Source organism: Vigna umbellata, chromosome 3, assembly GCF_029865625.1.
Source record: "Vigna umbellata cultivar VRB3 chromosome 3, Vumbellata_1.0, whole genome shotgun sequence".
NCBI classification, from domain to species: Eukaryota; Viridiplantae; Streptophyta; class Magnoliopsida; order Fabales; family Fabaceae; genus Vigna; species Vigna umbellata.
This window is the reverse complement of record NC_142167.1, coordinates 33955968-33970328: the sequence shown is the minus strand read 5'-3', so window position 1 is coordinate 33970328 and position 14361 is coordinate 33955968. Positions and strand designations below refer to the sequence as shown.

Sequence of the window (14361 nt, the reverse complement as noted above, 5' to 3'; positions counted from 1 at the left end):
TAATACAATGGTTTACTGTAGAATGAAAAGATTGAAAAGTTTAAAAAGAAAAAATAATTTCAGTACAACAAAATGCAAAAAATGTGTATGTAATCATGATTGAAAGAGACAGGAAAGAAATAAATGTGCACAGTGAAAAAGATAATGAAGATAATATTAGTAAACAACATATTGTATGAATAAATGTAAATTTAATGTTCAAAATACTAACGGTGATGCAGAGTCTAGAATTCCATGGACGTCTCTTTGCCCTTATCGTCTCAATTGAACAGCCGTGACGAAATGATAGTATAATAATAATTATTATTATTAATATTATTGTCATACTAATAATATAGGGAGGATAATGATAATTTATTAGACTAAAATTTTTTATTGTGGGAATTTCAATTTCTTTTTTTGTGCGCTCTGTCTCAGTATATTAAAAAGAAAGAAAATGGTCAGTGTTTCCGTGTGTGAGGCCCAGAAATATTACTCTGCTAATTATCTGTCCAAAATCATCATTTCACGCCACGTCACACGCTCAGTGCATTAAAAACGCACCAAGCGCTGCATGCACGCATGCCACTTGTCACGTTAGAAGTTTCTGAAGTCAGAGTGGGGGTGCAGGTGTCCGAAAATGAGACGCTCGTTCGTCTGGAATTGGAAGGAACAAAAGTGGTTTTTCGAAAACCCTTCCACTCACCTGCACCATTCATCTTCTACCTCTGAACCCAAACCTCCATTTTCTCCATCTTCTCTCTAAAGCTTCCAACTTCTCTCTACGAAAAATCTCACGTTTATTCTCCAATCACAGTTTCAGAACCATAGGAACGCTCTCTGAGACGTGGGCGTTATTTTGGACCGAATAGAAGTAGGATCTAAACTGGTAAGTCCTCTCTTCCCGTCATTCGTCCCTTAGGTTTCATGCGAACCAGTTTCTGGGTTCATGCATGAGTAAGATCTGAGTTATTTTGATTTTTGTGTATAGATTTAAGTGGAGTTAGTAAGTGAACCTGGAGTAGAAAGCTATTAGAGGAAGCACCATAACCTTGCATTAGGGCGAACACTGCTAACCAGGTAAGGGAAGCTTATATGTTTAATTTATACTTGTATGTTGTGTAATCTGGATTGCATGTATGAAAAGTATGATGTTTGAGCTGTATGGACGACCACTGTTATGGAATATGATTTCTGATTTTGATTGATCTGCATGTTGGTTTGATACGTATGAAAAATGGATGTTATGTTGTATGAAGTAAATCTGTATTTTGATGTTGAATATGAAGTTACTGGAATGCATGTTATAAAGTTTATAAATTGAAAATCCTATGAATTATAAAGTATAAATTTAAAGGTTGAAAATCTGGAAATTTGTTAAGTTTGAGAAATCTGAAACTTAAATCATCCCCTTGATAAATGACGCTCGTCATCGTACGGTCATAGACCGTTCGGTTTCCCTTAAAATAACTTAGAATGGAATTTCTTTCATTTGGAAAGAATTCTGCTCGAGAACGAGCGTCCCCAATTGAATGTCTGAGCGTTCGGTTCAGCTCAGCTGTATATAAATATTTGAAACTTTATGAATACGTAACGCTCGGTCTTTAACCGAAGCGTTCGTCCTTAATAGCGTTCGGCCTTATGTCGAGCGTTCGTCCTTAGTATCGTTCGGCCTTATGTCGAACGTTCGTCCTAAATAGCGCTCGGTCTTATAACGAGCGTCCGTTCTAAATCTCGCTAGGTCTCATACCAAGCGCTCGTACTAATTGGATAAATGTCTGATAAAATAGCGTTCGTTCAAAGTATTAAGTATTTATTTTCTTTACGTTCGTTCAATTCCTGGCATTAGTTTTCATATGCAAATCTCTTCAAATAAAATTCTAAGTGTTCTTGACCCTCCATTGTGCATTAAATCTGGACCAAGTTTTTATCACTATTATTTTCTAAGTACCCGTACACTTCAAGTCGAGTCAGTTCATTTAACTGGCCAAACAGAAATTACGTTCGTTACATATATTTTCCTGAGTATCCAGTAACTTCATTTGGACGTTCGTCCTAAGTTTTCAGTGGACTGAGCGTTCGTCATTTTTTTACTTCTAAATCTAAAGATGAAAAAGATGATGAAATATGATAAATTAAAGTGTGAACGCCATATGGAGCGAATTTATGATGTTGGATTTTGGACGAGCGTTCCAGGGAGGAATGTCTCATATATGATTGAATATTGAATTGGTAAAGTATGACTGTCCGTGATACTCATCTTCATGTAGAAGGGGGTAGTCATGCGTGGGAATGGCAGGAGGTTCTTCGTTCATCGCTTAGTTATGGGCGAGGGATTAACCTCGAGTGGTAGCTGATTAGGTATATCCCGGCTAATACACCACTCGGGTGCAAGGACGCCTGTAGCTACACGGTTCATACAGTCCGGACGGTCGTCTAGAATATATATAAATTTACTATGTTACATTATGTTGAATTGTATGTTGTGCGTGTGCATTTGAAATGTTGAATGAGTATGTTGAATGTATGAATTAAATATTATAAGCTTACCCTTTCGTTTTCCTTGTGTTGTCAATTGTCCTTGTACGTTCGTCCTGTCTTGCAATGATCATCCGTTGTGGATGTGAGCAGATGGTGGTGCGTCCCTTGAAGAAATGCTGGAAGAAGAAAATTTGGATGAAGCTAATCTGGTGGAAGTAGAAGTAAAGGCCAAGCCTTAGAGCGCTCGTTAGATTAGATTGTAAATGTTTAGTTTATTTTTGGACGTTCGGTTATATGTTTTGGTAAAACCGTTCGTTATGAATCGTTCAAGTAATAAACCGGTAAGACCGGGTATCGTTTTCATAAGAGACTCGTAATACTAAAGAATTGTGCGATTAACAACTCATATAGACTCAATAACATAACATCAATTTACAAAACAAGTGCAGAAACATAACTTCACAAGTAATTACAAGGTTGGACTTTGGTATTGAAGGCACTTGGAAATGGAAAAGACTAAAAATGGTATGAAATGACATTGTTAAGGTTAGTTTTCACCAATGCACTCTTGTGTATGACCAATTTCATCTCCTCTCTATCAATTTACTAAAGTCAATCCACTAAAACACTCTAGCCCTAATCCCTTAGGTGAAAGAGCCTAGGTTTTCCTTATCAAACTCCAATCCCTTGGACAATCTAACAAGCAAAACCCGCATTAAAGAGCTGGGATCTAAGACAACATGTGAATCATCTTCCATCCCTAGAATCAATTGTTGGAACAATCGGTACCGTTATAGAGTTGCGCAGCGGAATAAAATATTCGGAAAGCGTGTTACGGTCACAAATCAAGTTTTGATGGTTCGTTTTAGAAAAACAATTTTCTTAGAGAAAATTAATCAAACAGTTAACATGCGTAAAAGGTAAAGAGTATAGAGAGTAGAAAAATTGATACACTGGATTTTTATCCTGGTTCGAATCAAAAGATTCTACTTCCAGTCGTTAATCACTATAAATAGTGATTAACCTTTTTCACTAAAAATGGTTTCACAGATTACAACAAATAGTGAATAAAGCAGATAAATAAACCTTCCTTCGACGAACGAACAGGAAGAAGAACACTCTGCCAACTCGAAGAGAAACGCTCCGAATATCGACAAACGAAACGCGAGCTTCTCCTATTCACGAGACCAGGCAGAGCACCTTGCTAACTCGAAGAGAGCTTGCTCCGACTATCGACACACGACACACGAGCCTCTCCTGTTCACGAGACCAAGCAAGGGAACTTGAATTATAGCTTCTGAGAACTTCCTCTGACAAACAGTATTCTACAAGAACTTCATTTGGACGTTCGTCCTAAGTTTTCAGTGGACTGAGCGTTCGTCATTTTTTTACTTCTAAATCTAAAGATGAAAAAGATGATGAAATATGATAAATTAAAGTGTGAACGCCATATGGAGCGAATTTATGATGTTGGATTTTGGACGAGCGTTCCAGGGAGGAATGTCTCATATATGATTGAATATTGAATTGGTAAAGTATGACTGTCCGTGATACTCATCTTCATGTAGAAGGGGGTAGTCATGCGTGGGAATGGCAGGAGGTTCTTCGTTCATCGCTTAGTTATGGGCGAGGGATTAACCTCGAGTGGTAGCTGATTAGGTATATCCCGGCTAATACACCACTCGGGTGCAAGGACGCCTGTAGCTACACGGTTCATACAGTCCGGACGGTCGTCTAGAATATATATAAATTTACTATGTTACATTATGTTGAATTGTATGTTGTGCGTGTGCATTTGAAATGTTGAATGAGTATGTTGAATGTATGAATTAAATATTATAAGCTTACCCTTTCGTTTTCCTTGTGTTGTCAATTGTCCTTGTACGTTCGTCCTGTCTTGCAATGATCATCCGTTGTGGATGTGAGCAGATGGTGGTGCGTCCCTTGAAGAAATGCTGGAAGAAGAAAATTTGGATGAAGCTAATCTGGTGGAAGTAGAAGTAAAGGCCGAGCCTTAGAGCGCTCGTTAGATTAGATTGTAAATGTTTAGTTTATTTTTGGACGTTCGGTTATATGTTTTGGTAAAACCGTTCGTTATTAGCGCTCGTTGTTTTGAGCTGTATATTGAAACGCTGCCTCTTAAGCCGTTTGGATTTTGGAACTCGGTTATTTGTAAAGACTGCTTAATTACTGTTAATTGTAATTAATTCTAATTTATGGTGATTACTGTATTTTGGGATGTTACACCGTGCTAAAAGAAAAAAGAAAGAGAAATTGAAAGATAAGCCCGGGATTGCGGTGACAAATCCATTTTGCACACCTCATTGGAAGAAATACCGAACATCTACGCATGCCCTTATAATAGTATGCTGAAGTGATGTGATGTCTCTGTGTTGTGTGTTCTGTGTTTAAGACATAAATGTTTTTTTTTGTTTTTTCTATTGGTTTACATCTTGAGATGGATTCATCCATCACCTTCGATTGTGTTGTGCTGTGTGTTGTGTATGTGACTCTTGATTCTGTCCACCACAGTCCAAAGAAAGGGTGTTGCTCCCTCCACCACCACACCTTTCTCCCTCCACCTCCCCAATTTTTTTTAATTCCAATTATATCCTCAAATTAAAATTTTTTATTTTTATTATTTTAATTTATTCCAAACCTAGTTCTCCTACTTTACTCCCTGCACTCAATCTTTCCATCTCTCAATTTCGTTTAACAATTTGTCTTCTGTTTTACTTTACAACTCCATTTGTCTTCTCCGTTTCACTTCTCCTCATACGATTCTTTCTTCTTCATTTTCCTTACATTATTAAAATACATTAAAAATATATTAAAAAATAATAAATCAAAACATTTAAATTAAATTATTAAAATATTTCCAAAATAAAGAATAAACTAATAAAATAAATCCTAAAATTAAAAACGTAACTCGGAGTCCGTTTAAGGAAAGAACTGATGTCAACATCCGTTTATGGAAAGAACGGATGTCAACATCCGTTTAAGGAAAGAACGGATGTCAACATCCGTTTAAGGAAAAGAACGGATGTCAACATCCGTTTAAGGAAAAAACGGATGTCGACATCCGTTTTTTCCTTAAACGGATGTTGACATTCGTTTTTTTCCTTAAACGGATGTTGACATCCGTTCTTTCCTTAAACGGATGTTGACATCCGTTCTTTCCTTAAACGGATGTTGACATCCGTTGAAGGATGTCACCGTTTAGTTACGTTTTTTTATTTTAGGGTTTTATTTGAAGGTTTATTCGAAAACACACCTTAAGGAAGCAACACACGCACTGCACCACTCCACACACTGCACCACGAGAGCGACACTGCATCACGAGAGCGACACTGCACCACGAGAGGGAGACTACTTGATAATTCTTTCCACTACCACCAACCTTTACAACTTGTAGTATCTCACCGCGACAAAAGAAAGAGATGAAGAAAAATAATGTTAAAATAAAAGAAAAATATTTTACTCATGTAGGAGGAACTAAAATAGGTTATTAGTGGAATAGGTTGTGAATGGGTAAAATTAAAAAAATTACCCTAAAAATAAAATTTTATTTAAGGGCAAAATAGTAAAGGGGAGGTGGAGGAAGAAAGGTGTGGTGGTGGAGGGAGCAACACCCCCAAAGAAAAAGTAGCTTTCAACCCTGTACTAGAATGGTGTATATTTTATTCTGGTTTTAAATCTTGTACACAAAATTAATGTAGTTTAATTGTCATTAAAAAATGTTTAAATTTTTTAACGGTTTGTACATGTGTACATTTACTTTTCGTATCTCCACGTCCAAGAACTAGATCTCTTCAGCAGCCAACAGACACAGAATTTACAAGACCGGTTTTTGCTCCTTATCTTAAGCTTCTGTAAAAGTTTTATCTCGCCTTCACACAACATTGCCACCTACCATTTGCTGTAGTTTTTTTGGTTTTTCAAATCTTGGGGTTGTTGAAAGTTTTGAACTTTCTTGATTCAATTGCAAGTATGGTCTTGAATGCATACTTCTAAGAAAAGGGTACCTTTCAACTTTTTGAACGCTTCTTCTTCGTCATGTATGTATCTATGTACTTGATGAGCATGTGCTGCCTCGTGTCATTGGATGTGTGAATTTTCTTAACTCATTTCACAGAGGTCATGCATTATTCTGGCTCCTACTGCTGCTTCTCTCTGCATCCAAGACCTGGTGTCGGTTTAGACTTAGAATTCCTGATTCCGGATTGTTGAAGTAAGTAAACTTATTACCAGTGTTTGGTTAATGGGAGATTTATTATTCAGTATTCTCTTGAGATTTATTAGTGTTTGGTTTTTCTTCCTTAATTTGAATTTTCCTGAAGAAATTATGGTTATTGTATTCTGCTTATATTAAAGAAAATTTTAATTTTATTACAGCTGTAATATATGTATGTGTGTGTATGTATATGTATGTATGCGTGCGTGATTTATTTATTTACTGATAGTTATTATGTTTTTTCAGTGTTTAATTGTCTTTTTCTGCTGTGAATCTGACAAGTTTTAAGGACATGTTTGGATGTGTATCAGGTAGATTGGTATTCAATTGCTAAATGTTCAGTGTAATGTTTCTGCTCTTGGCTTTCTGGAGTTTTCGTGGAATTCTATCACACATTCCAGATTCTTGTTTAAATAGGTCTATTGTTCCGTAGATCTGAATCATACCAGTGAGAAGAAATTTTCAGTGAAATTGGGTGTTGGGATTTTGGATTTAACTGACGAGGAGGCTAATTCACGTGTTTGTTACGGTATAGGTGTGAGGTGGAGACCCCTTCAATCCTCTGACATTTGCATGTTCTGAATTTGAGAAGCTTAATAGGATTTTGCTGAAGAAATTTAGGATCTGCATTAATTTGAATGGGGCATTCTGCAGCCGTATGGGACTATAGAGCAGCAACTGAAATTACAAAGGACTGGAATGGAATTGATCAAGTTCTGCTTCGGACTCCAAGGGGTTCTTCGGCACGGGTGAGAAATTGTTCATTGCAAAACTGGTGTCGGTTTTAACATTTGGTAAAGTTATGATTTTAAAATTTACTATGACATCCAATGCGAATTCTTGATGTGGATAACTTGGTCTGTAAAGATATTTGTAGTTTGAGTAATTTAATTACTACGATTACTTAGATTAACTGTTTTTTCTCGAAATTAGGTAAGCTTACATGGGGCGCAGGTCACTTCATGGCGGAATGAGCACGGGGAAGAACTTCTATTCACAAGCAGCAAGGTATGTCTTTCAATTTTGATTGAAAATCAATTTGTACATTTTAAATTATATGAATTTTGTTAGTTGTCAGCGCTGATAAGGAAAACATGTCAATATTTCATAATCTTGCTTTCTGAACATTTTCATTTTAGGATAATCTGCATTATATTGCAACTGGCATGTGAAGGGCATTGGCCCAAATAATCAATAAATTTAAGAAGAGTTTGGATTTTGATGAATCATAGTATTCTATGCTGTCCATCAATCACATCGATGCAAGAGAAAAACAGGGAAGAATGGTGCATTGTAGTGCTTTTGTCCTTTGGAACCACTGGGGTTGAATACTGGTATAATGAAAAACTTTGACGGCAAAACCAACTTCTTAACTGATGCTTTTGTAGGAACACAGAACTTTAATCAATTATACTTTTTAAAGAGGCAAGTAGTAATAACTAACTGTTTTGTTTCCTTTTCCATTATCTGTAGGCAATTTTCAAGGCTCCAAAAGCAATTCGAGGAGGAATTCCCATGTGTTTTCCACAGGCAAGCTTATTCCTTTTCACGTTCATTTTATATAACTTGTAACATGCATACTTACATATCTTGAGCTGAATTTGTTTCACAGTTTGGAAACTGTGGATCGCTGGAGCAGCATGGTTTTGCAAGAAATAGAATGTGGGCAATTGATGAAAACCCTCCTCCTCTTCCTGGGAATGACTCCAGTGGGAAATCCTTCATTGACCTGGTGCTAAAATCATCTGAAGAAGATATGAAGTGCTGGCCACACAGGTATGAATAGCATGATGTGACAGTATAACAGGGATATCCACTCTCCATGTGTTTGATAATTTGAATCTGGCATATATGCACTCGATATTACTTTTTCCTGTGTTTGGCAGTAAATTTCAAGCAGTAGTAATCTAACGATTGTTTAATAATTGTACCAGTTTTGAATTCCGTCTTCGGGTGTCTCTTGCAGCAGATGGGGACCTGACTTTGATATCTAGAGTCAGGAATATAAATGGCAAGCCATTTAGTTTCTCATTCGCGGATCACACATACTTATTGGTTTCTGACATTAGGTATGGATAATTCTTTGTTGTACTTGGTCTGCATTCCCTTTTCTGAGTGTGTGGGATGATGTCCAACCATCATTTTTCTTTTCCATAGTAAATTGATTGCTGAACACTTGATGGGAGTTTTATTAGCACTAATGGTACTTCCTTGTTCAATATTTATAGTAGACAAATATATTTGGTTTTTGTTCTGAAACGTGTAGTTTCTGCATTTGCTGAATGCTTTAAATTGTGGGATTTTAACATTCAAGCAGATCTTAGAGGACTGTTTCTCTTCTTTAGAAACTAATAACAACTTACACTCTAATCATTTGAAACTAGCATGGATACTCTATATATTAGGTGGATTCTTCTCCGAATACTGGAATTATGAGTTTTATTCATGTCAGTTATCGGGAAATATGTAAACAAGTGATCAGTCGTAATGAAAGTACAAAGTTCTTACACAGCCTATAGAATTTGTAAGCATTTGAAGCAAACTACTGTTTGCAATGCTTGTTACCTATATAGATTCTTGTTTACATATTTTTACTTGAACTACCTCTCTTTTGATTGTTTTAGAACAGGAAATTTTATTTTAAGATTGACGATCATTATTAACGTCACATTAACAATTTTTATAGTGAGATAAGGATTGAAGGTCTGGAGACACTGGACTACCTAGACAACCTTTTCAAAAAAGAACGATTTACTGAACAAGGAGATGCAATAACATTTGAATCTGAGGTAAACCCTTCTAGGTTATATTGATGTTAACAAAATGTAGACATTTATAGTTCCATGCTGCAATTTAAGCTATTACTTCAGGTTGAGATAAATAGAGCACTATATTCCTGGCCTATGCTGCAGTTTTGTCAATAACACACAGTATCCACTACTAAAGTCTTTTGGTTTTGACACAATGAAGGCTAATGAAGATGTTTTTAATATCCATACTTCCTTCATGGCAGGCGGATCGAGTTTATCTTAGCTCTCCAAACATAATTGCAGTGCTAGATCATGAGAAGAAGCGAACATTTGTTATAAGGAAGGAAGGTCTCCCTGATGTTGGTAAGCTCTAAGTAGCAAATTTTTTCCACAAACAAAATACAAACGTAGATAAGGTTTCGAGTTGTAGAAAATATAAAATCAGTCCTTTTCATCTTAACTTTTATGGTGTGTTCAGCTGTGTGGAATCCATGGGAAAAGAAATCAAAATCCATGGTAGATTTTGGTGATGAAGAGTACAAACAGATGCTTTGTGTTGACGGGGCGGTGATAGAGAAACTGGTGAGCTTGAAGCCGGGAGAGGAATGGACCGGTCGGCTGCAGCTATCAGTTGTGCCATCAAGTTTTTGCAGTGACCGTCTTGGTCTTGACAGAAGTGGTCTTTGAGGAATTGTACAAAATGGGTCTGAGTTAATGCTGCTACTACATCCAGCAATGTAGCAGCATCTAGTTGTAGAAATAGTGCTGTTCAGTAGGAGTGTCAGGTTTTATGTTGTTATGATCTTAGGCTAGAAATAGTGCTTTATAGAGGCCTATGTTTTTTGTGAGAATGGCTTTCAAGTGTTACCAGGTCATTAGTCAGTTGGTTCCTTCCGTTCTGCTATGGATGCTCCTTCTTTAAGCATTAGATTTGTTGAGTTGGTGCCGAGTTTATTCTCTCCATGGATTTGATGATATGTTCCACGGCATGGATAATTTAGCTTTGGTGTTCCAATTTGCTTATATTGGATGGTTACGGCTATGATCTGCCTCTCATGACAGAGATAAAACGAGTGATTAGTGGACAATGTGATCATGCATCTTTTTTTGGCATTTTCCATTTTACAGTGATACGTGCATAATTCAATAACCTTCACATAAATTTTGTATACTCTCACTGTTTTTATTTCATGGTTAGTTGGCTGAATTATGCTATAAATGGCTTTTAAAGTAATCTAGAAGTCAATATTTTTATTATAAATGATGTTTACAATTGAATGACATTGTCAAGAATTCTGATGTTGACTGTGATGTAATTGAATTCATGTCTGTATTCAATAAAGTGGGTCAAAAGTGGTGCGTCAAAAAGCAATAGCACTTCTCCTGCTTGAGATTCGAGACATTGCGGTTGGTTATTCAAACTATGAATCGGTATTTACTTTTTTCCAACTGAGCTTCATATGTTCATCTGCACTTATAATTATCTTAATTTTTTCATCATTTACCAGTGGTTTCTTTTAAGAGGTAAAATTTTTGTGTTCAATTATATTCTCGTTATATCACTCTCCATTCATAATTCTCATAACTTCAAACTTATTTTTATAAATAGTTAGTATTATAATATATTTTTTAATGAAGTCTGGTATTAGTTGAAAACAAACTCAACCATCAAAATACTTTCCTTTACCATAGAAATAATCCTAAAATTCTCTTGATCATTAACTTTCAGGTTAACTTTTTCTGTGAAATTTTTTTCCCAGAAAAATTAACATTTTTCCATACAATATTATTACTTCAAATACTTTTTTTTCTTCTAAATCTGTATTAGTGATGTTTCAAACTTACAGTATTCAACTCTACCAAAAAACTTCAGTATTCCGCTCTAGCATACGTATTTAAAAGAAATAAAAAAATGTTAACTTAATTAAATTACTTTATATTTACCAGGATTTAGAAATTACTATAAATTATTTACTTTTTATATTTACATAATTAATCAGTTTAACTCGTTATATCAAGACTTTAACTGCAATACAAACATTTAACACCAAAGCTGTAACATCCCAATAAATAGTAATTACCATTAATCAGAACTAATCACATTTACAGTAAATACAGTGCAGTCTTAATATTTATAACAGCTGCTCCAAAAGAAAACAGCACGTACAGCAAATTACAGCGTTCAGAATTCATGATCAATTCAAAGCCAGTGCTGAATAATCTATTCTGCAAAACTATATACAGAACTGCCAAAATACAGCACAAAATCTAATATCTACTACGGAACGAGCCTCTACTGCTCAGCTTTGACTTCAACTTCTACCAAGTTGGCATCCTCCAAATTTTCTTCTTCTAGCATTGATTCCAGGAGTACCTCTCCATCTGCTCACATCCACAACGGATGATCATTGCATTGACAAGACGGACATCCAGATACAGTAGACAACACAAGGAAAATTGCAAGGGTAAGCTTAGGTAATTTAATTCAATACAATCATCATAATTTTTAACATAGTAAATCAATCATACCATTCATACATCATTAGATACATATATCCACGCATACAGTAACTCATGCAAATTCTCATAATTAAAGACTGTCCGGACTGTATGATCCATGTAACCGCAGGCGTTCGTGCACCCGGGTGATGTAGTAACTGGAATTCGCATCAGCTGCCACCCGAGGTTAACCCTTATCAGCCCAAAGTACTATGTAGGACTAGTGCCTCCTGCCATTCCCACGCATGAACTACTCTCCTCTACAGGAGGATGAGCAATCACGGAATATCAGGATGAACAGCCATCAGCGATTTTACCATGGTCATACTACACTACTTCTCATATTCACATCATGGAGACGTTCCTCCTTGAAACGCTCATTCACAATCCAATCCAATAATTCCATTCACACTATCATTCGCACATTGTTAACATTCCTCTTATTCAGATTTCCATTCTATGTTCCACTCTCTTAATTTAAACCATGTTTATCGTTTAATCGATCCAGACGAATGTATTACAGTACTCTGATGTCACGTTTCTGAACAAAAGAAACGAACCATTACCCATTCACGGACGTTAAGACAAAGGAGTAATGTAACTGAGATTGAGTTTAAAATATCAGAATAATACTTAGGAAAATTCTAAGTATAAGGACTTGAGGTTAAATGAAAAGGACCATCACGGTTTAAGTGAATCCAAATAAATAATCAGAGTATTAATAAATTCGGAAACAAGCACTGCCAGTCAAAGACCGAACGTTAATTAATAAATTGAACGAACACTATTGACGTTCGCTCACGAAGCAATGATAAGGACGAGCGTTCAGTATAAACCGAACTCTCCTTAGGACGAACGCTAGGTCAATGACCGGGCACCAAATAGAACGAACGCGCATTTGAACGATCGTTCGGTATCAGACCGAACGCTAACGATGACGAACGCTCAATCTAAGATCGAGAGTTCATTTGGACGAACGCTCAGTATAATACTAAGCGCTGCTTATGACGAACGCTGGTAAACAAAACCGAGCGTCCTAACTACACTTCACTTTATTTTCAATTGTTGGACACACTAGGCTAAGCCGAACGCTCACACCTAACTCTTGACACCAATAACGCTCGTTCTTAATCAGAGTCCTTTCCAAATGAAAGAATCCTTATTCTAAGTGATGTTCCAGGGAAACCGAACGGTATAAGACCGTTCGATAACGAGCGTACATGATCAATCAGAGAAGATAAGATTTCCAGATTTTTCATTCATATTAACTTCACAGTTTTCATACGAACCATAACTTAGGATTTATCTCCAACATAATTCTCATACATTACAGAATTCATATCATCATCTCATCAATACAGAATTTTCCATTTTCCAGTTCAAACATATCCTCAATACAGTTCAAAACACTTTCATTCCAAACCATACAGAAATTCAATCATATTCAACCTCACACATTTCATTCTCTGCATACAGTTCAAACAACATTAATAATATACATCCAGTGCAACCATGCTTATTCACGCATACTTATACATCAATTGTTTCATGTAGTTCAGACATCCAATATATTTCATTGCTTTCATACAAATCAAACAAGTATTAAATTAAATTACTAAAGCTTCCCTTACCTGGTCTAGCAGTGCACTTCCAAATGCTTAAGGTTTTCTCTCGATCAATAACAGCTTTCTACCCAATGAATCACTCCACGACTTTCACTAAATCAGAGATACCAAAAAGGACATCAGATTCAAACCTATAACCCATGCATGCAACCAGGATTTGGTTCGCATGAACTAAAACAGACCAAGTGCAGGGACGAGAACTTACCAGATCAGTTCTCAGTTCTGTTCGGATCAAAATGATGCTCACAGTGCTGAGGAGGTTTCTACGGTGTCTGAAATAGGATTGGAGGAATTGATAGTGAGTTATCTTAGAGAGAAGATGGAACGGTTTAGAGAGAAGTCAGAGATGAAGAAAGGCTAGAGTTTCGTAAGGAAGAAGGTGATTGCATGCAGAGAATGGGAAGAGTTTTCCTGAAAATTCACTTCCTTCCTTCACAGAAACTAACTCCCATTCTCCACACACCACTTGTCTTCCACTAACAATCTCAGAGTGCTCTAACCGTGACACATGGCAGGCGCATGCAGTGTGAAGGTGAGTGGAGTTTTGACGTGGCACAGTGCATTAATTGATGATCAGAGAATGAATTAGTGTGTATTAATTTATCAGGTTCTCACATTCCCCCTAACTACAAAAATTTTCGTCCTCGAAAATTATAAAACTTACCAGGGAATAGGTGAGGGTACAATTCCTTCACAGCCTCTTCCACCTCCCATGTTGAATCGCCAGTCTTTGCATTCCACACCACTTTCACGAGACGAACATCCTTTCCTTTGTAGAGTCTGGTGCGGCTGT

General features: G+C 36.5%; 1 protein-coding gene across 9 annotated transcripts; it reads left to right on the top strand.

Moving 5' to 3' along the window:
* Positions 1 to 585: 585 nt before the first annotated feature.
* Positions 586 to 10613, top strand: LOC148202327 (putative glucose-6-phosphate 1-epimerase). 9 transcript variants are annotated; one of them, XM_088109984.1, is made up of 11 exons: positions 586 to 868; positions 971 to 1059; positions 6596 to 6691; positions 7230 to 7443; positions 7628 to 7702; positions 8168 to 8224; positions 8307 to 8470; positions 8629 to 8763; positions 9381 to 9483; positions 9708 to 9807; positions 9923 to 10613. In XM_088109984.1, the coding sequence occupies exons 4-11, from the start codon at positions 7333 to 7335 to the stop codon at positions 10129 to 10131; spliced, it is 954 nt and encodes a 317-aa protein (XP_087966110.1). In that variant the 5' UTR covers positions 586 to 868; positions 971 to 1059; positions 6596 to 6691; positions 7230 to 7332; the 3' UTR covers positions 10132 to 10613. The 9 variants fall into 9 exon arrangements, with proteins under 9 accessions (XP_087966110.1, XP_087966106.1, XP_087966105.1 ...); XM_088109980.1 differs by having other exon boundaries at positions 7006 to 7443; XM_088109979.1 differs by having other exon boundaries at positions 6941 to 7443.
* Positions 10614 to 14361: the final 3748 nt, after the last annotated feature.